This window comes from Pelodiscus sinensis, chromosome 5 (genome assembly GCF_049634645.1).
Source record: "Pelodiscus sinensis isolate JC-2024 chromosome 5, ASM4963464v1, whole genome shotgun sequence".
Taxonomy (NCBI): domain Eukaryota; kingdom Metazoa; phylum Chordata; order Testudines; family Trionychidae; genus Pelodiscus; species Pelodiscus sinensis.
In genome coordinates this window covers 40,935,052-40,960,885 of record NC_134715.1, presented here as the reverse complement: position 1 = coordinate 40,960,885, position 25,834 = coordinate 40,935,052, and the positions used below count along the sequence as shown (strand labels likewise).

The 25,834-nt window shown below is 40.7% G+C and overlaps 1 protein-coding gene across 2 annotated transcripts in view; it reads right to left on the bottom strand.

Annotated features, from left to right (window-relative positions):
- PLK4 (polo like kinase 4) overlaps positions 1-25,734 on the bottom strand; it is a 28,527-nt gene extending 2,793 nt beyond the window's left edge. The window contains exons 1-14 of one of the 2 annotated variants that reach the window (XM_006131789.4): positions 25,538-25,734; positions 23,325-23,420; positions 22,235-22,330; positions 21,826-21,940; positions 16,019-17,051; positions 14,080-14,180; positions 11,364-11,737; positions 10,132-10,236; positions 9,568-9,670; positions 8,547-8,696; positions 4,307-4,437; positions 3,359-3,450; positions 2,633-2,780; positions 1,466-1,603 (exon numbers count right to left, since the gene is read on the bottom strand). In XM_006131789.4, the coding sequence (XP_006131851.2) occupies positions 1,466-1,603; positions 2,633-2,780; positions 3,359-3,450; positions 4,307-4,437; positions 8,547-8,696; positions 9,568-9,670; positions 10,132-10,236; positions 11,364-11,737; positions 14,080-14,180; positions 16,019-17,051; positions 21,826-21,940; positions 22,235-22,330; positions 23,325-23,420; positions 25,538-25,567 (2,712 nt within the window). In that variant the 5' untranslated portion in view covers positions 25,568-25,734. Of the gene's footprint in view, positions 1-1,465; positions 1,604-2,632; positions 2,781-3,358; positions 3,451-4,306; positions 4,438-8,546; positions 8,697-9,567; positions 9,671-10,131; positions 10,237-11,363; positions 11,738-14,079; positions 14,181-16,018; positions 17,052-21,825; positions 21,941-22,234; positions 22,331-23,324; positions 23,421-23,644; positions 23,805-25,537 lie in introns of those variants that run through there. The other variant, XM_075929878.1, reaches the window with a different exon arrangement.
- Positions 25,735-25,834: the final 100 nt, after the last annotated feature.

Here is a 25,834-nt window from a genome sequence, read left to right as displayed (position 1 = left end):
GGAATAGAAAATTCCCTCTTAATTCATCCTCCAAAATAGCCAACTAATGACAAGCACAAAAATTAACAATAGCCCTTTAGTTTGTTAACTTAGTCCCATCTGATTGTTTAAAAAGGCTAGTATTTGTTGACTCTACTACTTCAGTTGGAGATTTTTTTTATATATATATATATATATATATATATATATATATATACACACACACACATACACACACACGCCAATTAGCCCATCATAAGACGGGATTTTTTGGTCTTTCCTCCACATCAATCTTCTCTCCTGAGCCTTCTGTCTCTCTCAACTCTCCTCCACCTTCTGCCTCGCTCTCCGTCTCTCTCTTTCTCTTCTCTCCCTCCTGCCTCTCACTCTCCATTTCTCGTCTCCTCCTGCCTCTCACTCTCTCTCCGCTCTCCTCTGTCTCCGTCGGGGATGCATGCACCCGGGTGAGTCCGGCTCTCCGCCAGCCGATTCCCTCTCCCCGCTCCTCCCGATTTCCCACGGCCAGCCTCACTGCCCCCGACGCCCATCCCCGACCAGCTTTGCTTCCCGCTGGCCACCCCTCCCCCGTTCTCCCCTGGCCAGCTATGCTGCCTCTGGCCCCTCCCCTCTTTCCAGCTAGCCCCATTCCCAATCAAGCGTGTCTGGGTTTTTTTTACCCTACCCTAGTGACGTGCGGGGCCATGTACTTCACCGCCCCGTCCCCTTCCCCTCCTGCCATGGCGCTCAGCTGAGTTCTGCGCCGCTCAGCCATGCCGCTGCAGAGGAGCAAGCGGCTGTTTGGGCCCTGTGCTTCCCATGCAGCATGGGGGCGCAGAACCCAGCCAAGCACCACAGCATGAGGCAACAGTGCCCCCCAGAAGTGACTCGTAATACTATAGCATTAGAGGCTCAGACATTGGGCTACTATACACACACACACACACACACACACACACACACACACACACACACGAAGTGACTCGTAATACTATAGCATTAGAGTCTCAGACATTGGGCTACTACACACACACACACACACACACACACACACACACACACACACACACACACCCCCACCCTCTAGAAGAGAGCTTGTTACAGAAAAAAACTAGAACTAGTGGATATGGATATAAAAATAAATAAAACTACAGGAGAAAGGAATTAATGTATTATCGAATAGGTAGTTAAAGCTCAGCTTTGGTAAGTAGGGCACCTGGACTACTCTACTAAGATAGACACCTAGCCTTGAGACACTACTTTCTTATTCATATTGAGCCTCCCTTCCCTCATCCTGTCTTTTCTTGTACCTTCCAACCTATTTGCCTTCAAAAAGTGACTAGAACTGTAGTTTAAAGAGACTTACTCTGTGTTCCCTGCTTGAAAGTGAACATTAAATACATTTTCCAAATTCATTTTTTCTAGTTTAAAAATATACTTAGAGTTCAAGAAAATATGGAATTCTCTACTTTATCAATTTACTACTCACTTGAGAAGCCCAACCAACATTTTTCACAAAGACAGACTTTAAAAGGTGGGCGGAATTTGGACTACAGTCCTTTTGTTGATTGGAGAAGCAGACTGTTTCAGGAATGGTAGTTGTGAACGCAGAGCCTTCATATGATATCTAAAAACAGAACACAAAGAAATGCACAAAACCATTGTCCTTACTAATGATAAGATCATGATCACTTACAGTTTTATTAATAAAAACTTTAGATGTTTATGCTCCTTTATTCCTGGTCTCCTATGTGTGTCATCCTAGTACTTCAATTATTTTACAGCTTGCATATGTTACAAACCAGCAAATGATACTTTTCTACTGTATTTTTTCATCCTCTCAACTAAAGGACTAACACTGTTCTACCACTTAAGTACTTTGAGATAGCGGATTCCCCCTTCTACTTAAGCCTATTTCCCCTTTACTAGAGAGTGTCCTACTGTTACAACTGCAGTGACTCTACTCCATAAACAGGCTTCAGACCATATTAATTAAAAGAATGATAATTTAACAAAGAGAAACTAACAGAAGAGAAGAATATTCCAAGTTGTTTTTATTCTTTGAATCTCTCAGTGTGCAACATTTGTGTCTACCAAACATTTGAAAAAGGCAACAAGATACAACCACTTTTTGATTCAGTTACTGAAGCTTATTGGGCCTTTTGACATGCTAGACATATGCTTTTTATAGACACTTTTGACAAAGTACACTCTGTTAAAAAGCCTTGATGTTATGTCCCAGAACCACAGTTTGAATGCTTGTTAATATCCTGTGTTACATTTCCAGCACATCCAAACCAGAATGTGCCTCAGACAGCTTTTCCACAGTACTTTACAGTAATTAAAATACTTCTGTTTAGCAAAATAATTTTTAAGTAAGAGTATCAAACTGCTCTACACTAATATTGCTGTTAGATACTGCATGACATGTCTTTCAGATTCCTACAAAACCTCAGCAGAACAAATGAGTTGAAGATCAAAAGTTGCAATTTCTTGGCTTGTCAATTTCTATAAATCTAACTGTGCTTCTAATCTAATCTGGTAGGCACACAGGTTAATTCCATAAAAAAAAATACCTTTGTATCTGAATGTAATTTTAGTGTATTTGAATTCTAACTAGACTGCAAGCCTCAAGTCTACATACTTGTTTACTTACAGAAGGATTTATGTTGGGAGCATGACTAGGAGTAGAGCTCACAACTGTACTTCTATCCACTGAGATAGTATCGCTCGCTGTGCAGTTTACACCCACTAGCGGAGAGGGAGGTGCCAAAGCCTTTGGAGAGTCAGTGTTACCTGGCTTCCTGGAAATTAAAAATAGCACAAAAAATAAAGGTCTTTGTGAATGTCCTCACTTCAGATAAAAATGCAGCAGACGTTGTCAAGAAACCTGGAGTCATTTAACGCAGGCTCATCAGTTAATCCTAATGGTTATACACACACACATCCCCTTCCTGCCAATACACGCAGGAAGCTTTCCCCGTGGAGCCACCTGCTCCCTCCTCCTCCTCCCTCATTGCTGCCTCTCTTTCAGAGGTAGCGAGGCAGGTGGGAGCTGGTAAACACGGTGAGATGGCTTAAAAGCCGGCTCCCCACGAGCAGTGGCTCCCACCCATCCCTGTTCCTGTGTGTAAATGTGTAAGAGCTTAAAAATGTTCAGCAGTTAAATGTTTACACAAATACACGATTAACATACCTACTCTACAGTACCATTCAATTAAGAATTTCGAAGTTCACATGTGTTCAACATCTTCTGACCTAGATTTCTTTAACTCACCTGTATGCAATCTAATTGTATTTTATATCAATGGCATGCCCATTAAACCAGAAATTTAAGTGTTTACATACATCTAGTTTTGTTACAATTAAAAATAAACTTTACCTTCCAACAATTATGGGGAAAAAAGGAACACTTTCACTCCTTTTTTCTTCTTCCAAAACAGCAGCTTCCAATGCAAGACAAATACGGTGTCCCTGGTTTTGGAAAAAAGTGAGTTTATATTCAGAACATGCAAGTGCTGTATAAGTATCAGTAAAAGACTATATGCAATGTGATGGGTGTGCTTGGTGTTTGCAGCAGCCTTGTTAAGCCTTACTGGCACAGAGAAAATTGGTTTGGACAAGGCTGCAGTTGATAGAAAAATATTGTTGGGCCTTTAGGGGGAGCTCAACTCATTCTGCTTTAGTTCAAAAGTGCTCACTCCCCATACACCTGATCCAAGCCCACTGAAGTTAGCTAGAATTCCACTGACTTTCAAGAGACTTTGCATCAGACTCTGTATGGACACACATTTAGTGCCCCATAGAGCAAGATCCAGAGTCCATGCCATCCCCCCTTTCCCTTCTCACAGGCCTAAGCAAGACAGAAGCAGGATCCTAGTCCAGGAAGCTTGCAGTAAAATGAGGATAGAGAGTGGAAATGCACATAGTAGATATGTCTTCTTGGTTTCTTAAGCCTATAGATAGGTGGTGTGATTATTCTTAACTGCTTATTGGAAGACAAGAGGCCTGAAAGGGAGAGCCTAGCAGGTTGGTTGATAAATTAGTATTCTATTAAGATTAGCAGTGTTTTTCTCATAATGAAATTCCTTCATATATCTGCAAAACTGCTTTGCAGAAAAAACAAGAGGCTCTTTTCACAATTATCTTTAATTTACAATAAAAGTTACCTATCCAAATACAGTCTGATTGCATTTTTTTAAAGCAACAACAAAAAGAGAATCGTAGGCAATAAAAGGATACAAAATAGAGTAGGAGCCAACTTCGATGGAAAAAGGCTATAAGTTTAGAGGTGGACTTTGACTCACGTGTCAATACAATAAATCTTTACCTCCTTTGCATGATCCATATATACTTGTATATCCTTCTTCAGGCCAATTTCACTTTCTTCCTTCAAAGTGTAAGACTTTCCAGATTTTTCTATCACTCGAATAATACCTGATGTCTTGTGTATTTTTGCCCCTATAGAAAACAAAGTTGTCTATTTCTCGAAAATATCAATAGCTAAAAAGTACAGTTAATTATTACACCCAGGGCTCGACAAACTATTGAATCTACTTGCCCGTGGCGAGTAGATTTCAGCCCGGCGCCCCATTTACTGGCGGCGCACGCATGCAGCTCCTACGCATGCGCAGTGCGGGGCTGGTGAGTGGCTTTCATCACCATTTGTCAAGCCCTGATTACACCTACATTCCTTCAGAAATTGTCTTAATTGGCAAGAAAACACATTTAAGACTTGTTGCAAAGAGAATCACATCAGCTCCTTTAACTCACTCCAAAATGAACTCTGAATCTACTAGAAATCAAAAGCAATTTAAATAGGTCAACTATAATGTTAACATATAAATGTATTAGTGTCTATTTGGTATTAGATATAGTTCCTGTGCAAATGTTGTGCATTCAAAAAAGACACAGGAACAAATATATGAAATCCAAGCCAGATTACACAGCATATCTACTTCACCTTTAATTACTTAAACATTTATTGTTATACCCTTGGTTCAGGACCTGTCTATGTACCCTTGAGAGTTCAGAGAGATTTTTGGAGGGTACATCATCTCATCTAGATATTTGCTTAGTTTTACAACAAGCTACATGAAAAGCCATAACAAAGTCAGTACAAACTACAATTTCATACAATGACTTGTTTATACTGCTATATATTATATACTAAGGATGTTAAGGACTAGTCGACTATCTGATAAACAAATACTTATCGGATAGTCAAGTTGACTAGTCGATTGCCCCTCACTTTGCTGCCTCTATCAGATAATGACAGCAAAAGGGGGAGTTTGAAAGAGAGGGTACTTCAAAAGCACAGCAGCACCACACGGAGCCTGTACCTGGTGCTTTGAAATGCCATAGCGACATTTCAAAACAGCTCCATGTGGCGTTTCAAAGCAGCAGCGCCGCATGGAGCCTGAGGTCAGCTGGGTTCTGGGGAAAATGACCTCGGGTTCTGGGAAAATGCTGCATGGAGCCCAGGATCAGCTGGGGGAGTCCTCTGCTGACCCCAAGCTCCAGGAGGGAGCTTCTATTTTGAAATGCACAAGAGCCCCTGCTGGGGACTCTTGTATATTTCAAAGCTGGCACACCCACATGCAGCCTGGAGTCAGCGGGACTTCCTGCTGGCCCTGGGCTACACATGGAGTTCTGCATTTCTCCTTTGAAATATCTTGTACATTTCAAAGGAGGAATGCGGAAGAGCCCATCGACTAGTGGATGGAAATTACACTGACTACTCAACTAGTAAATTACTCGATATTTAACATCCTTATTACACACACACACACACACACACACACACACACACACACACACACACACACACACACAGTATCTCTCTACCTGGGGTTGTGATTCATTTTGTAACTAACAAGGTGTTGATTGGGCAAAGTCATTTCGTGTAGATTACACTTAGAGGATAAACTTAAGCAACAAATGGTCTGGTAGCGCTTTATAGACAAAACATGTAGCTGGTATCATGAGCTTCATGTGCGCGGCCCACTTCTTCAGATGACTGGAGTTTTGAGTTTAGAATGTGCAGACCCAAAAGCACATCCTAAACTCAAAACTCCGGTCATCTGAAGAAGTGGGCCGTGCACACGAAGCTCATGATACCAGCTACATGTTTTGTTAGTCTATAAAGCGCTACCAGACCATTTGTTGTTTTTTAAGTTTATCCTGTAGAGACTAACTTGGCTATCCCCTGAAACTTATAGGAAGGTTCAATAAATTATATATATGTAATAGAATTATTAGTGTGTTTGCAACAGGGAAGTAAAACAATAGATTTTTAATTTTTAGGATTTCAGCTTCAAACATTATTCTTTTTATTGAATTACCATACATAGTACATTTGAATCAAACTTGTAAATCTTCCATTACTCTTTCTGTAATTCACATTAGTTTTGTAACAATACAAATTTTCTTGGCACTAAAATGACAGTTGAATAGGCAACTCTAATTTTAACTGTTAGCAAATATTTTTATGAAATCTAATTATAATAGTCATGACTTGTTTCTGATAAAAACAAAAAATTATTATTGAAACCTTTCACCCAGCATATTCTGAGGTAAAAAGTAGTGCATTCAGCTAATTTAAGTGGCAGGATTGTTTATGCAAAATGTGCTATCTGTAGGTAATTCAAGTATGACTATTTTCCTCAAACAAACTCACTTTTCAAAATATAAAGTAGATTTTATGGTAAAAATGAGAAAGTAAGCAATTTTTCAGTAATTGTGTGCTGTGCCACTTGTTTTTTATATATTAGTTTGTAAGCAAGTAGTTTAAGTGAGATGAAATTTGGGGTACACAAGACAAATCAGGTGTACAGTAGCCTAGACAGGCTGAGAACCACTGTTGAAGATATTCCAACTCAAGACATCAAGATAATGAAGCGAAATATTACTGGTTATTGCCTTTGTGTTCCAACTATGAAACACATGAATAATGTACAGTAAACTTCCGATAATCCGGCACCTTTGGGACCCAGGGGGTGCCGGATTATTGGATATGCCAGAGTACCGGAAGAGGGGTTATGAGGGGTTGGGGGGGAGCAGGGAGAAGGGTTGGCGGGGAACTGTACAGCATAGGCAGCACTCCAGCTGCTCTGCCCCCAGCTTCCCCAAGTCTACCGCTGATGGAACTGACCAGCGGCGGACTTAGGGAAGCTCTGCCCCCGGCTTCCCCAAGTCCGCTGCTGGTCAGTTTCAGCAGCGGCGGACTTGGGGAAGCCAGGGGGCAGAGCAGCTGGAGTGCTGCTGGGTTGGTCCTGCAGCGCCGTTCAGGTGAGGGCCATAGCACTTCCGATAGTCTGGCACCAACTGGAACCCAGGAGTGCCAGACCACTGGATGCCGAACAACTGGAGTTTTACTGTATTAATTATTTGTCTTAATGAAATGAAAGGGGCAACTTAAACACAACAAAAACAGGAACTTGTTCTTCTCAACAGAGCTATTGAAAAGTGAAGTAAATTTACCTGAATACAGACCTATTTGTGTTCTTACATATTTAAGAAAAAAGTAATTACAGTAAACTTCCGATAATCCGGCACCTTTAGGACCCAGGGGGTGCCAGATTTTCAGCTATGCCGGACTATCAGAAGGGAGGGTCCATGAGGGGTCTGGGGTGGCATCCCCCCACCCCGCCCCAGGCGTCCCTGATTCAGCCGCTGCTGGTCAGTTTCAGCAGCGGCTGAATCGGGGACAGCTGGGGTGCTGCCGGGTTGGTCCCGCAGCGCCGAGGGGCAGCGCTACGGGACCTACCAGCAGCACTCCAGCTGCTCTGCCCCCGGCTTCCCCGATTCAGCCGCGGCTGAATCGGGGAAGCCGGGGCATAGCAGCTCCAATGGTCCAGCTGCCCGGAGCACTTCCAGGTTCCTGATGGTGCCAGACCATCAGATGCCAGACCAATGGAGTTTTACTGTACTACTATTTCTTTGGAAGGACTAAGATTTAAGTAATTGTATTGGAAAGCAGCTTTGCCTATTTACACCAGAAAAGAATTTGATCTGAAATCTTTACTTTATTTGTGAGTAACTTACAGATATGATTGATCTCCTGTTCTTGAGATTTCTACAAAAAAAAAAAAAAAAAAAAAAAAAAGGCTACAAATCTTTCTAAATAAAGTGACAGAAAAAAAAAATCTAAGAACAGGCACACTATTTATCCATTTAAAATGAGAACCAAGTCTCAAGTCGGGAGGAAGATGATCCACAAAGCGCGTGGCGGTAGTTTAATACCACTCTTGTGGTATGTGCTCAAAACACTGGATAACTGAATCTGGAGCTAGCATACTTTGTAACTTAACTATTTAAATGTCTTGTGTGTGCTAGGATGAAGACCAATTGACAAAATGCTAAAATATATACAGTACTTTAAAAATTTCTAATACTTTTTTCTTTTTAAATTAAGAAAAATGCTGAACATTTCCGAAGACAAAATTTTTTAATAAAGTTTGATTTTACACAAGGTTTCTGTTTGATCACCAGGATTTCACTACAGCTTTGCTAATAAAAGTTTTAATTGCTACAATAAAAAGCCTAAGATAGTCCATATGATTACATACCGTCATAAAAACAAACTTCGACATCTGCAACGGGTGAATTCTCCATCAGCATACACTTTGCATATCTTGTATAGAAGGTAACTTTCGGCGTTTTGGATCTTACTAGCTGTACAAATTTGGCTGCATACTGGTACTTTTTCCAGTACTTTTCTAAAAAAAAATATTTAAAAACTTTTAATTTATTCATTCAGCAGGAAGATTATATATGTACAAATTATAATGAATTGTTTATGGAAATCTGTTATTGTCGCTAGCTGGAAGTGGGGGGTTAGGGGCCCGGAAATCAGCTTTTAAGAGCTTACCTAATAATATTTTACAGAGCTATTTAAATGCCTCACTCCTGATATTTTTTTTAAAGTTAGATATGAACATCCTGTACTGGCCTGTGTGAAATATGTTATTCCTGTAGATTCATATATCATTTAAAGCATACAATAGCGATTTATTTACATTTGGAAGAGAGAGACACACCTTTTATAAATATTTTGAAGATGATTTTTGTAAATTCGGTGAATGATCTTTAACATAAAATGTAAGCTGCTAATCAGTAAAATACTGTACTCAGTTATTATAGATGGAGAAGTACTGCGTTGAATTCTTGGAAAAAGACACACGGTCAATATGTTTAACAAGGGCCACAAAGAAGGTAGATGTTAGGGTGCCTGGTCTGAAGATTAGTTGGAAACCAGTTCCCCCTCTCAAGTTTAATTCTGACCACTGAATTCCAAAAAAGTCTTAAAAGCCTCAAACTTGACACCCCCCCCATATGGTATAGTATAGGCCAAGTCTGATTTCTTATAAGCAAGTCATTAAATGAAGACCAGGATACTACCTACCATTCATATTTCAAAAGAGATGTTTCAATTAGAGCTCTAGTTTTTGTCTTGCTCCTAAATGAAGCTTTTTTTCCATTGTATTCAACATGAACTATTTGAACTAGTACTCATTCCTACCATGAGCAAAGTTTATCAAAAGCCACACTTTTCATCTCCCTATTTTTTAAACAAAAGTTTCATACTACCTGGCAAGTTGTCAAATCTGTACATAAGGACATCTTCAGGAGGAGAAGGAGGTGCATCATCAAGAAGGAAACCTCTTCCTTCATTTGGATGATAAACTGTGATCTAACAAAAATCCAATAGTTATATTGTTATACCATATATTACAATATTCCTCCTCAGAAAGTTACAGGTGGAAGTTACACAATTCAAGGCTTAACTATTTCTCTATGTATGAAATTTTAATTTACTTCAGCAGGTTTCAACTAACAATGTAGCCAGTTTTTGCTTTAAAATAAAAATCAGAGGTCTGTTTTCTTTAAAACAGAAACAAATCAGTTTGCTACTTGCATTTGAAAGGCTGTACTAGCCAAGAAGAAAATTTCTGCAATTGCACTCCCATCCTTGAGGCAAAATATTCAACTTTTATCTAAAGGATAACAAGCGTTCAGAACAGATACAATTAAGGCTAATATAGCTAAAAGCTATCACTTTCATTTTTTAATATACTGAATAGTTTAATGGTATAGGTCACTTGATATTTATAATAAATAGAAATGCTCAATTTAAGTTAAATTACTACTCACCACACTTCCATCACAAGATATTCTGAGAACTTCTTTCACAAGCTGTTGGGAATGGAGTTCTTTTAGAAATTCCATACAAACTTCTCCTGTATCTAGAATACTCACCTAAAATATATATAAAAGTAAAAGACAAGTTAAAATTTAATTTCTTGTCCAAATGACACTAACTTTTCCCCTGACAATTGTTTCAGAAGAGTATTTGTTTTCTCCCTCTCCTGGTTTACAACAAACTCATAATAAAAAATGAACAGTGATATTACAAATAAACAGCTGGTATTGTGTTCCCTGAAGTAACTTGTACTGGTAATGCTATCATTTAGGACAATTCTAATCCTTATTCAGCATGAACAAAGAGTTATATAGCAAAGTGTGTGGCTTCCAGAAGTGACCAATCAGAAATTTGGAGGCAGGTCAGCCGTAATTCATTTTCAAAGAGTAGGGAAAGGGAGGAGAAAGAACAGATGAAGGATGAATAGAAAAAGCAGTAAGAGAAACAAAGGCAAAGAGACAACAATGAGAAAAACTGGAAAGTGCAAGGACTCGATTTTTTTTAAGGAATGAAGACCAAAAAAAAGCAAAGAGGAAGGAAGTCAGAGGTGTTTGTATGAGAATAAGCAAGACTATTCTCTTCCATTCCAATTAAAATACATAGCTTAAAGAGCGGCAAGGAGTCCTGTGGCACCTTATAGACTGACTGAAGTGTTGGAGCATAAGCTTTCGTGGGCATCTGACGAAGTGGGTCTTTGCCCACGAAAGCTTATGCTCCAACACTTTATAAGGTGCCACAGGACTCCTCGCCACTTTTGCAGATTCAGACTTACACGGCTACCCCTCTGATACATAGCTTAAAGAGAAATGCTTGTGTTTAAAATTGCTAACACAATATTTTAATTTGGTCATATTAATAGTCAAAACAAGGTAAAGTTAAATGTACATTTTCCCAATACTTTTATTAAAAATAGACACGTTTTCTATATGCTTTGTGTCAGTGGTAGTTTTCTTTTTCTTGTAAAATCAGAATAAGACAACACAACATTTGTGTCAAACATCAGTAATGGTATTAAATTATACAAAGACTGAGGTTTTTGCATACTAAAGTAATCTTTGACTATTTCTTTTAATATACATCTTAGAAAGCGTGTAAGCACATATTTTACTGAGCACTTGTTTTAGTCCATAAACCAATTTTTTTTTTCAAAAATAAATAAATAAATAAATAAAACCAAACACACCACTGCATTTTTTGTTTTTTGTCTGATTGACTTTAGCCTGTGAGCATTCAGAGGAGAGACAATACTTTGCAGTGTAAGTTTCTGGTGTCCTAATAATTCTTTGCCCCTGGTTTTTCCTTGTTCTGAAGTTGGACAGAGACCAAATGCAGATGCTGGTTGAGCTTTGTCAGATATACACTGAAGTCCAGACGTGTATTTCTTTGTATGGATCTGCTTTATAGAAAGTGCACTATCAATGGGAACATTAGGATTTGTTTTATCTTTTAAGCTCTTCCAGGCATTCCTTGATGTTTCTTGCTGCACACCTAGATGGTATCTGAAACCTCCATTTGCATTATCAGTATTGATGTGCTCCAGAGGTTCTTTCAGCTGAGCTGAAAAATAGCATAAGAGAGTTCATGTTAGAGGTTCAAGAACTTCATTACTTTGGAAGATTTTTCTCAGTTCTTGGGGAGTAAGGGAAGGGATATGTAGAAAAAAACCTATTTCAAAGTAAGGATGTTAAGGAGTGGGTAACTGGCTAATCATGTAGTCACTACAATTTGTATCGATTATACAATTAATTGAATAAGGAATGCTGCTTGCTACCCTCACCTCAGCTCTGCAGTTCAAATGTAGGAGGAGCCAAGTGTGCAGGCAGCTCAGCTCCTACTACATTTAAAGTGTAGAGCCACAGGAGGCTCGGCTACCGGGGGCAGTGCAAGACATGACTGGGACTACTATGGTTCTGCTTCCCACCACTCCTGCACTGCAGAGATGGTGCTGGGGGGAAACTGGCTTTTAAGTCGGCTCCCCCCAGCACCAGCTCCCCCGCACCTTGCTGCCTCTGATACAGAGGTAACAAGGAAGGGAAACAAGTAGTCACTCAACTAGTCGCTTACATCCCTAGTTCAAAGTAATTTTTTTTCAAAAAATTAAGTAACTGAAAAAGAAAGGTTGGTTTAGTCCTCAGTATTAAGTAAAATTTCTATGATGTAACAATGTCATTTTAGTTTATTCCAGAATAAAATGACTCTCCAATTGGAAAGATGTACTGAACTCCAATACAATTTAAAATAAACTCTGTGTGACTAATGTATCTTTCACTGACTTTTAAATATATTGGGTGCAGCATCTCTCAACTGAAACAGCATTTCTGAAAAACTTGTTTCCAAATTATACCACTATAGTACACTTCTAAATATTTATTTAATTTAAAAAACAGGAATCAAACAATCTCCCTCATTGGAAAGAAATAGTTAATTTACCACTTACATAATATTTGTAATACTATTAACAGTACTAGTGAGTTTTACTGAAATTACAACATAGCAAGCTCTATGTTGTAGTAACACCTCTCAAATGCACTTTTTAGGAAGGGTTTTCTATTTTAGATATAAACTAACAAATAGAACATCTGAATTCGCCACTGCAAAATTAAAATAAAAAATATGTTTACAACATTATATGTGTTCTACTTCAACAAAAGGGTAGATTAGAAACTTAGGTTACACTGCTAGGTGTAAATCACTGGTCTGTATTTTCCCCCATTTTCAACTAAGGGAACAGATTGTTTTAAACACTTGATTAAATGAGGCTAATATTTAATCAACCTCAGCTCTCTCTGCTTTGCTCAGACAATTAATGCATGCTTTTTGCCACCACATAGAAGCAATGCAAAAAGAATAAAAGAGTTAGAGTGCGCGCACCCACAAAAATAGAAGGTTTTATAAGGAATTCCAATTATACATAATCCGATTACAATTCCCTTAAGGGAAAGGAGTCTGGCAATATCAAACAAAGAAAAAGGAGTGCTTTTTGTTATTTAAACCTCTTGGTTAAATTACATCTTTATTATGTACAGTTTGCACATACGATGTAATATAATGCATGGCAAAAAACTCCTCCTTCCCTTCTGTGCCTTTTGTTTTTCTTTCCACCCAGCCTTCTGCAGCCCTCGTTATCATCTGTCTTTCATATTCTATATTCATACCCAAATGTTTTTATATTATTCAAAAAGAATGGCATTACAATGTCTTCAAAATAGTGAAGTTACAATAAAAGTTTTCAAAAGCAAAAGTGGCACATTCAGGAACTTAAATTCAATTGGAAATAGTGAGGCGGACTTAGGTGCTTTAAAAAATGTTATATTTCACACTTCAAATCATCATTTAAAATGCGTACAGAGTTGTTCTGCTTCTGGTTAGAAGTGAACCATGACGAAGGGTTAGAACGTTCTGTATTATCTCTGTTGATGTTAGTTTTTATTAGTAAAACAAATGAGAAAAATCAAAACAATAATGGAGAGGACCTCAATTCAGAGTTCTAGACAATTTGACTATTAATTTTGTACTATTTACTATCCTTTTAATAAACAATGGATTTATCTGCTTAAAAAACTTGTTAAATAGTGAAAGGAGTATAAAAACACACTACAATAATTAGTTATTTTAAGTACCTTCCAATATTTCCTTTAGGATTCCGCAGACTCCACCCCCCGCATGGAACTATTTAATATCTAATTTATTGTGTAATATTGGTTGGACCTCCCTGCTCTGGCAACCTCGGGATAGGCTGAGGGAGCTTGCTGGACCAGGGAAGGTCCCTTTTATCACAAGTAAAAAACCTTAAGACCGACAAGTAAGCAATTACATGCCTAGGGCAAGTAATAGCATTTTTTAGTTTGTACAGGTTATGCAAACTTGAATTAAAAAAAACAACGTTCTGTAATTCATACCATTTGTCTGAACACTTCCAAGCCACTGCTGCATTGTTTCAGTCTGGGACTTCTGTTCTAATAAACCAATGCTGGGCTTCATTGGACAGAGATAATTTGAGCTAAATATACAGAAATATTTGTAAGTGTTTCCATAACAATAAAGCTAAATATTTAAAGACTACTAAGTCTAAAGCAAAATATATTTTTACAGAAGGGTCCTTTTAATTAATTTATATCACAAAAGCTACACATCTAAAGAAGATTATACTGTATGTTTGTATAACTAAGATTAATACTATTCCAGTTGCAGAAACAATAACAGAATATTTTTGCATGCGCTAAGAGAAACGTGAAGTTTTGAAAACTCTAGGTAACATGGGACATGAGCATCCAGCATATACAGTAGAAAAAAGATAGTACTTCTATCAATGTAGTCTAAAAAAAAATACATACGTTTATAATAGAAGTTAACTGAAATTAGACCATTCAAACTAGCCAGGGCTCTCATCTCTTAGAACCTGGAACTTGCACATGCAGAGGATAGATGTGTCAGGGATGGTGTAAACGGAGCTTGGTCCTGCCTTGAGGGCGGGGGGCTGGACTCGATGACCTCTTGAGGTCCCTTCCAGTCCTATTATTCTATGATTCTATGACTATTGTTTAAACACTGCACTTGGACTGCATCTACACTGCACCGTTATTTCAAGATAACTAACATTATTTCAAAATAACTATATGAGTGTCTACACAGTCATTCTGTTATTCTGAAACTTCAAAATAACAGAAGGCTTATTCCGAAATCTGTAAACCTCATTGTACAAGGAATAACGCCTATTCCAAAACAGCTGTTTTGAAATAAAGCATTTGTAGACACTCCACTGCTGCTATTTTGAAATAGCCCCTCACTAGGGCCATTCTAAGTTATTCCTCCCCAATGCCTCCTGGGGCTCTAAATCAAGATAGTATGTATACATTAGGAATGCCTGCCTCAAACTAATTTTGAGGCTACCCTGCAGTGTAGATATGCTACTTCAAAATAAGCTATTTGGAATAGCTTATTTCAAAATAGCTGTGCAGTGTAGACGTACTCCTAGTGCTTTCTTCCTCCACTCCCTGCAACCCTTGGGCAGCATTCACATCCTCCCCCCTACTGGGCATCCAGAACTTTCGGCAGTCAAAACTTGCTCCTCCCCTCATAATGGGACCCTAATTTCTTGAAACGCTAGCAGAAAATGCATTTGTGCTGACAAATTTAAATAGCTTATTCCATGATTTTGTGCATTTAACCAGGGATATAAAAGAGTAGTCGATTAATCGACTACCCAATAAGCCTAGGCAAGAAGTAGCCAGTACTTGGGAAGCAGGAGTCGATGCTGCATGGAGCCAGCTTAAAAGTTGCGCTGCTCCCCCCCCATCAGAGGCAACAGTGCGGAGGGAAGGGAGAGCAGGGGAAGCTGCTCCTGACTGCAGAGGGTCCCAGCGGGGAGTTTGGACCCCGCTCCCTCAACAGACAGGAGCTGTTACTGCAAAGCAGCCTCTGGCCACTGCCAGCTCTGGCCACCAAAGACAGGGGCTGCTCTGGCAGCAGCTGCTGCCCGCAACTACCTGGGCTAGCCCTGGACAATGGCTGTTTGACCCAGCACAAGCTGGGACTAAATGAGCCTAGCTCAGTCCCAGCTCGTGCCAGGTCCAGGAGCTACTCTCACTGTGGCTCTGCAGTTTAAATGTAGTAGAAGCCAGGCTGGCTGCGTGCCCGGCTCTTATTACATATAAGCTGCAGTTCCGCAGAAAGAGAAGTTTCTTCTGAGGGCCTTCCCTTATCAACTAATCTTGTAATGGATTGTATCAACTGCACAATTACCCAGTCACCCTCCTACTATCCTTACATTTAATAGAATAGATAGCTCTTTTAGATTTTATCTTAAATCTGCCAATTCTAAATTAGACTGATTCTTACTGTGTTTGGTCTTTCACAGATGGAGATGTATGTCTTTCAAAAGAACCAGAACTGCAGGAAGTTGTATCTTTAAATATAGGGGGAATATCACCATAGCTGTTTACAGGTGAAAATCTTTCTGTATTTTCCATCACTCCTATTCTGGTCGTTGAAAGCAGTTCTATGGAATGGCATCTCTCCACAGCATTTGCTATTCCTTGTGTCTGACTGTGAGATGTACCAGACCTATCAGAAGAATGGGCCCGCCGAAGATAACGTGAATGTGGCCTCTCTTCAGAGAGTTGCATAGTTCTTCCTCTACCACTTATGCCAGTTTCTTTTCCCTGAATTCCCCAGTGATTATAAGAAGTGCTTCCACCCACAGATGAAATGTCACTGGAATTTTTATTTTTAGGAAATAGAGTCATTTTATTTGGGAGCGGCTGACCAACTAAAAGCCTCTTCTTTTCCTTCAAGCAACCACTTATACTGACACTTGAAGAGCCAGTAAAGGCTGTAGAGATTGTGGCATTTCCACTGTCCATTGAATCCTCCACAGTTCCTGAATCTTTACTTCGTGCTGAGTTACATCTGGACATAAAAGGGTGATCCAGCACAGAAGAAAGACTTAAACGATCAGCTGGGTTTTTGCGAAGTAACTGGTGTATAAGGTCTTGAGCCTCCCCTGACAAAAAAGGTGGCATCTCATAATCTGCTAATACTACTTTATTCAATGTATTCTTGACTGTGTCAGTGTCAAAAGGTGGTTTCCCAATTAGGAGAGTGTAGAACATGCATCCCAAAGACCACACATCAGATTCAAGTCCATGTGCACTCCGTGTGGCTATTTCTGGAGAAATGTAATTAGGAGTTCCACACATTGTATAGTGTTTTTCGTTTGGCATTTTCAATTGTGTTGCTAGTCCAAAATCAGCAATCTTGATGTTCATATTACTGGTGAGTAAAAGGTTAGAAAGGGTAAGGTCCCGATGCAATATTCCATGCGAATGAAGATACAACATCCCCGTGATAATCTGATGCATAAAGTGTCGTGCTGTTAGAACACAAAAATATAAGACCTGGTTTTAGCAGAATATTTGAAACAAACATCAATACATGCCTTTTAATATATCATATCTGCCCCAATCAGGCCTATTTATTGTGGCCAAATTAATACACTTAATTCACATTTTAGTAGTAAAGAATACTGAGACTACTTGTTTCTGAGGCAAATTTATGAAACATAGTAATGGCTCTTGTAATCCAGTAATCATATCTGTTCATTTGCCACTGTGCAAAACTGCACTGAATCTCATATATGCAATAATGGAAAAACTTAAATACACATTGAAAATATTTATAACAGGCTGTAGATACTGTGATAAGTTAATATGAGGCAGTGATTTTATTTTTTAATGCCCTAGAGCAGTGACTTTTACCCTGTGATCTACAGACTGCTGGGAGATCCACAGACTATATCTTGGGTCTGTGAAAGGTTGACAAAAAAAAATCACCATCGTATGGTACTGACAACCTGTGATCCATGGGGTCCACAGACTACATCTAAGATTTCCAAAGGGATCCATAACTCGATTTGAAATTTAGGGGTCCAACAAATGAAAAGTAAAAACAAAAACAAAAACAAAAAAACACCACACCCACAACTTCGCTAGAAGATACCATATAGAGCAAATTCCTAGAACCAATCTGTTTTGTGCAATATATAGGTTACATATACAAGAGACCAGGTATTTGGACATAATGTAACAGACCAGTAATAAGTTGGTACAAATGTCATCAATAATCAACACAAATAATCTTGAGCCATCCTTCCTCCCACTAAACTAATTTAAAAGTTAAAATTTGAGACTGTTCGCTCAAATAGAAAAGAACAAGAGCTGTAATCTAGAACAGGCATGGGGAACCTCAGGCCTGGGGGCCATATGCAGTCCCTGGATTGTCTAGACGTGGCCCTCAAGGCTCCAGGATTCTACCCACAGCATTGGGGAGCCCATTCTGGCACTCTTAACGCTGCCACTCCCCTGTGGAGCTGGAACACACAAAAATCTACTAACCTGGGTCCCCTTCGACCAGGGGTGGGAAAAAATTATTGGACCACAGACCACTTCAGAACCTACTGTGTGGGAACCTACTGATTTTTCTGTGGGTCAGTGGCCCCTGCCCCCCCAAAATTTCCCCACCCCAGTCTAGAATAAAAGGGTTGAATGCGTTCAAGCTTTACACAGACTGAAATAGCATCCTGTACCACTGCTTTAGGATTATGGCAACATCAGCTTATGGCATATGCTGAGGCAGATGACCATTAAACCATCTCCCATCCAATACACATTACAGCATGAACATTTCTTCTCACTTTCTTTCAATTACCAGCCCTTATTAAAGCTCAAGAAATTGACCCTTCCTAATTGTGTATGTGATGCACTCTTGGCAAAGTGCTTGAAGCACACAGAATAAAAGTTACAAGTTATTCTAAAGACAGTGAAGTTACATTTACGAGGCAGTCTTCTATCCTGAAACCACCCAGAAGTATTCCCAAGTGTACTTTATACAAATCAGCTTCATCGTTAGACCTCCTCTAATTTCAGTCAGTATTACTCTACAAGACAACATAAAAGAAGGATCTTATTCAGCAGATTCTTCTGACTCAGTGAGAAAAGTAAGTGTGTACCACCCTCAACTCCTGCATTAGCACTGCAGAGCCAACACAAGAGGAATTACATTCACTTGTATTTTATCAATCATGTTAAAGTTCCAATCTGTTGCACCTGTGCAATCCCACTGGGAACAGTGGAGTTACCTTCAGAAAAGATCTGCATTTTAAATTTGGTAAGCTCATCCCAGGGATGTATTGTATTCTTCAGTGCTTCTGCCTCCCACCTGAAGACATATTGGTTGGAAAGCAACACTAACTACCATCCTTCAAATTGCAGAAACTAGCTTATTGGCCAACTCCCTTAATTCATCCCCTCCTCCCACAATCTGTTTTCCAACTCCTCCCTTAGGAGTCTGGAGAGGGCAAACACCTTGGCTGCATCTAGACTGGCATGATTGTCCGCAAATACTTTTGCGCAAATACTTTTAACAGAAAAGCTTTTCTGTTAAGAGTGTCTATACTGGCATGTGCATTTGCACAAAAGATTTGCTTTTGCGCAAAAGCATCAGTGCCAGTGTAGACGCTCTCTTGCGCAAGAAAGCTCTGATGGTCATTTTAGCCATCGGGCTTTCTTGTGCAAGAAATTAACTTGGCTGTCTCCATTGGCCCTCTTGCGCAAGAGGGCTTATCCCTGAGTGGGAGCGTCGGAGTATTTGTGCAAGAACCACTGATTTTGTACAATACAAAGTCAGTGTTCTTGCGCAAATACTTGCGGCCAGTGTCGACAGGCGGCAAGATTTTGCGCAAAAGCAGCCACTTTTGTGCAAAATCTTGCCAGTCTAGACGTACTCCTTAAGAAAATTGAGGGGAGATGTTCAATTGTACTGTTAAAGGCACCACTCCACAGAAGAGACTGCTCTGTATCTAGCAGACAGTATTTTTTAAAATAGCTTGTTTCAAATTGGTAAAAGTGTTTTATTTTGCAGCGGTTCTATCACTTGATTCTGGCTCCTGAGTCCGTTCTCTGATATCTATAAGGGATGATGTGATGCTTTAATAAGTGAAAGACAATGAATTGCACTTATGGGTATTTCAGTGCTTTAAAAAAATCCTCAAGTGTACAACATCTGTCTTGAGCCACTATTCAAGAGACCAACAAAACTGGTTTTTCATGTGTATACCTACTCTGACAAGAGAGACTCGTAACATGGTAAGCAGTGTTTCTTGTCTCAATGATAGCCATAAGAAATGTGCACAATTTACAAATATATGAGGGTGTGTTTTATTTTGAACCGCTAGCCCTGCTACCTTGATGTGGATTCTTTCCTTCCATCCAATGTATCACTCATTATCAGTAACAAAGTGTTCAACAAGCCAGTTCAGGCCTTCAGTATCATATGGACAGCCACATTGTTTTCAATGCACTTCAGAACTTGTGCAACATTATTGGAATTATTTAACAAGACTAGAGTGGACCACTTTTTGACCTGCCCTGAATCTGCAGTATCAAAAATTGGAGGAGGGTGGAACCAACCATAGGAAAAGCAAAAAATAAAGTGACTGTCCCAATGTTTTTTAATGCATGGAGATGTAATTCAGATTTATACAAGGGCACAGTTCTGTGGAGTAAGAAAGTGACAAATTTGAAGAGTCATAGTTCAGACTAACTGTAATTTAACAAAGATTATAAAAAGGTAAGAGATTTATTATTTTATTTCTAACACAATGACTTATATGGCTGGATCAAAGACAACAGTTATCCATGTGGAGGGGTGGGGGGGAACCACAGAACTGGTGATAATACAATCTTTATTTTTTCTCAATGTAAAAACAGAAACATTAACTAAACTAAGTTCTGCAGGAAATATCATTGTCACTTATTCAAACGACACAACCTTCTCCCTTTTATAATTATTTTTTGAACACACTTTAATTTTACAGCTTCAGGGAATAGCCAAGTTAAGTTTACCCTGTACAGACTAAGAAAACAACAAATAGTCTGGTAGCACTTTAAAGATTAACAAAATATGGAGATGGTATCATGAACTTTCGTGGGCACAGCCCACTTCTTCAGATGACCAGAGTTATTTTGGTCCAGGACATCCAATACACTGGTCATCTGAAGAAGTAGGCTGTGCCCACAAAAGTTCATGATACCATCTACATGTATTGCTACTTTTTAAAGTGCTACCAAACTATTTGTTAAGTTTAATTTTACAGTACAGCCCCTTATATCCAATCTAATTCGGACCAGGACCAGAATAGATGAGCAGAAATTGGAATAAAGAGCTTTCTATTACTTATTTTAACATGGGGAACAGTGGGAGCTGACTGCCAGAGTCACGGCCACTGTGGGCCCTGGGTGGCTCGTGAATTAGTTAATATGGAGAATCGAATAATTGGGATTCTATTGTATACTAAGGATGTAATTTGTATTGATTACATGATTAGTCAATAAGGGAAGGCACTCAGACCTGGCTCGTGTCAGGTCTGGGACCTACTCCTGCTGCAGCTCTGCATTTTAAATGTAGTATGGGGCAGTAGCACGGGGGGGGGGGAAGGGGGGGGAGGGGGGGAGGGAACACAGAAACTGGGGATAACCAGCTTTTAAATCTGCTCTTCTACCCACCCACCCCCGAACAACTTCTGTTCCCCCCATTACTGCTTAGATACAGAAAAAACAAGGGAAGGGAATGTGAGTAGTCGAGCTGACTACCTGATAAGCCTAGGCTCATCGAGTAGTCAACTACTCACATCTCTATTGGATACATCAATAAGACATTGACTTCTATTTAACTATATATATTGTGGCTAGGAATGTAAAAACAAAAAAAATCCACACTCAAAAATCCATGCTTGTGATTAAAATGAAACACTGAACTTTAGTCAGAGAATTTTGGGTATTTTTTGATCATAGAAAACTAGGATCGCTGCTTTGTTATGCTATCATTCCTGTCCCAAACAGGACTAACATGAAAACAAAGAAACTATGCATTTATATTTATATATATATATATACACACACACACACACACTTGTTGCAAAGCCTTTCAAGTATTAGATTTAGAGCAGAACAGAATTGTTCCAAGATAAATCAATGATAGTGAAACATTTTTAAAATGGACTTATCTATTGAAATTAAATGCCTGTTTTATTATAAGCAAAACACTTAGAATATCACTCTATTAAAAACAAAACAAAAAACCAAACCCACTTTCTTCTTCAGAGAAAGGTTTCATTCTGTTTTTTATATATCTGCTCATTTCTCCATTGTGACACATCTCCAGTATCAGGTAGACATAGTTGCTATCTTCAAAATAATTATAAAGCTAGAAAATAAAATAAAAACTGTTAGAATATTTTCTAGTGATATTAAAAGTTGGTTAAATAGGTATCCATGTAACTGCTGAAAATCTCTTGCCCACTAGGCTCCTAGGGAGAAGGCTTTGCTGCCCTGCCATAGCAAAGCTGCCTCTAGGAGCCAGCTGAGTTTAACCAACACCATTAACCAATAAGCATCATCTTAGAAGTGAAACAGTTAGTCAGTTACATTAACATCCCTGCTTTGTACACTACCTTAATATTCAGCAGTCGTTATTGTAAGAGTGAGAATTTATTCTTACCTCAAGTATAGATGGATGTTTTAATTGACAATGTATCTTCACCTCATTTTGAACTCTCTGTACCATTCCAACTTTGTGCATGGCCTTTTTGTCTATCTGAAAAAAGGGACCAAAGAATTTTTTTCCCCCAAACATCAATGTTTTAGTATGTACATACCAACTAAAGTAGTTTCAAGACAAATTTTAAGATAATTCACTTGATTTTTTTTTAAATCACAATATTGTGCACTTAACACTTTGTTCTTAGTGGTAAACACTGACAGATTTGATTGTTAAGCAAGTATACAAATCTAGAAGAACTGAAAGGACAATAATAAAACAAGAAAGAAATATTTAGTGTGGTTGCATGGAATATTTATATGCAATATATAGTCATTTCCAATGCAACCTGAAAAGAAGCTTAGACAAACCTACACATTCTGTATTAACTCTAGCAGAAGTCTCTCCAAATTGTTAATATGAATAAGTAAAAAAAAAAAATCCCACCCACACACAAGATTAGCCAACCCAAGCACAAAATCTGTTATCCATGATTACCACAAAAATACCACAAAAAGGATAATTATATATATTAGCAGATGAGTAAAATACATTTATTGTCTGTAGTTCTGCAAGCCTACTGTAAACTCAAGTCCTCATCCTGCAGACTGCTCTGTGGGAATTGAGCCACTGGCATTCATTTGAAACCAGAGTAGTCAGGATCAGGCTCTTAGAATATACACTCAGAAGCAGGAACTCTGGGCCAGATCTTCAGCTGATGTAAATTGTCATAGCTCTAATTAAATGCTAATTTACACAGGCTGATGATCGACATAATCTTTCATGTGTTTCTACTTATACTTAGCATGAAGGTCCCAATCAGACATATCACCTCAATAAGATATTTATGAACTTTAAATCTAATCCAAAGAATTAGAGATGCAACCACAAGCAAAAGTTGGGCAAGAGAGAAGACACTCTCAAGAGTATGCATAGATAAAGTAGGGCAGGAATGAGCTCAGGTGACATGTCTGCCTACAGTTACATCTGGGCAAGTCACTTTGGCAGATGCACATTCTACTCTCTACACCTTAGAAGCAGTGATACTTACCATTTTGATGGCTACTTCCAGGCTGTTTTTTAGGGATATCGCCCTGTAGACACCGGCAAAGGAGCCCTTCCCCAGAAGGTTCCCCACCTTGAAATCCTGTGAGAGAGCACACAGCTCAGTTAGTCTTCCCTCACTGTGCAGGGTGCCCCTCTTCCAGGGGGGCTGTTAGAGTGGTGAGAGCCTTGGGATCAAACTGTAAACCTTGAGTATATGTTGGAAACTATTTCAAACCAATGGGTACGGCAGCACCCCACTCGCTCCCTCCCCCTTCCTAGATCCAGCACTTGTGCTCTGGGGGCCGGGGGGAGTGGGGAGCCTACCTGGATGGAGCTCTCCCCGGCCCAGCCCTGATGCATGCCGATAGAGACAACACGGCTGGGCGTGGGGACAAGGAAACTAGTTAGCAGCCACTTCGGCATCTTCCCCGGAACTTGCAGTCACACAACTGCCAGAGCAGAGCAGCAACTGCGGCGCTGAAGCGGGTCAGCTTTCCCGCTGGCCCTCCCGCGCCTGGGGCAGAAGGGGGGGGGGGGGGGGACAACGGCCGCGAGCTGCCATAGCAGCGGCGGCAGAGTCACCACCTCCCATCGTCCCGCCGGACAGCCCTTAGCGACCGCAAAGGGATGCTCCCCGCCCTGACCCGTCCCGGCCTCCGCGCGGGCAGCTCGCTTCCCGTTGGGGGTGCTCCGCCCTACAAACCGGCACTATAGAGGCCCTGAGCACCTGTGACTACGGGGCTCCTGTGGGAAAACTGAAGCGAGATGGCAACAGATGTGCGCGGCAGAGAGAAGGGGAAAGAAGCCCCCCCCCCCCCACACACACACTCGAGTGCCCTGGCCAAGGTTTACAAAGAAACAGATGATCAAACAGTTGGCCTCCCCTGTCCCTAGAGCACCAGGGAGACCAACCTCAAATTTTGCAACCACCCTCTACCGAAAACAACCCCTTGTCAGCTACGGACACTCAGCCATAGCATACCGCAAAACCCTGTACCCTAAAGGGCTGAGTCCAATGTAACATAAGTGTAGTGAAGGCGGATCCCAAGCACGTTTTCACTTCCTAGGGTTCTAACCCAGGCCTTAATGATATCCCTTCACTACCGTCGATCTGGCTACAACATAGTTAAAGGGACAACTTTGCTAACTAGCACCTGGCTGCCTTACTCTCAAGGCAGAAGGCCCCAATATAAAATATTTTTATATGAACAGTGAAGTAGTATTAGTGCTGACTGGGATGTATGGTATTATGGCACACCCATAGCTAGCAAGAAAAGACTGTCATCAAACAGTGACTCACCCGTTAAGGGTGAGAATTTCCATGGGAAAGTGTGTTACAGTCTTTGGCCCTCATCTGCAAAATACATGGACCTCCAGCTTCCAACACCTCGATTTTCTAATTCGCACAAAACTTCCAATGCTCACAGCCAGAATCATGACTCAGCAAAGAGTACATGTAGAAGACAGCGTCCATCCAGTAGACTGGTAACAGAATAACTTCTAAATACCCTTGCCTGAATCTATCTAATGCAATAGCATCTTGAGCTTTGCCTTCTCTTTGCTGTATGAAATAACTGATTTATATACCGCCCAATTGCCAGAGACCGCAGCCGTCAGGGTTTCTGAAACGCATGCAATTAAGAATAGTGATAGAAATATAGCCGTGTTAGTCTGGGGTAGTTAGTCTTTAAAGTGCTACATTGTCCTGCATTTTGCATGCAATGAACAGTGGAGTAAGAAACGTCTGGTGCACTGCAGCAGGGCTTGCGGTCACTGAGCGACAGAAGCTGCCCGAGTCAAGCGGTGTCCGGACAGCAGAGCAATCAGGTGAGCATCCCCAGGGGCAGCAGAAACCATCTGCGTGGTAGTTTGGTTTCAGAGCAGGCGGCACCAGAAATACTAGGCTAGGGGAGAGAGCAGGCGTTGCTACTGAACTGGCACGTGCCACCTGCCAGTGTTCATGCTGCCAGGAGGTGTGGGGGGGGGGGGGGGGAGAGGCAATGACCCTATCTGCGTCCTCTGCGCCAGGGCGCTTCCGTGGGAAGAGGCCACAGGCCCTGAGCCCTCATAGCACTGCCAGGGCACCAGTCCCCTAGTGGGGGGCGGGGCACCACCCCAGCAGGTAGCAGAGTGGGCGGGGCTGCTGCTCGGAGCTTCCCATCCCGGAGGAATCGGTCTCGGCCCCTCCCCCCACGCCGGGGATGGTCGGGTCCGCACCTCTATCTTCTCGCCGATGCAGGTCGCCATCGTGCAGGCCGCTCCCCCCGCGTCCTCGCTATGATTTCCCCTCCGAAGCGCGGCCGCGGCGCCCCATTATGGCCGCGCCCTCTGCCCGCCGCGCCCCAGGCCGCTCCTTCCCCGCGCCAGGGCCCGGCGGGGACCGCCTTCCCCCCACACCACCATTTTGAAAAATCGCGCCGTTAACATTCCTAGAGCGAGACTGCGGCTGACGTAATCACGCTCGCGCGGAAGTGCCAGGAGCTCTACGTCGGGCCGAAAAGAGAGGGCGCGTGC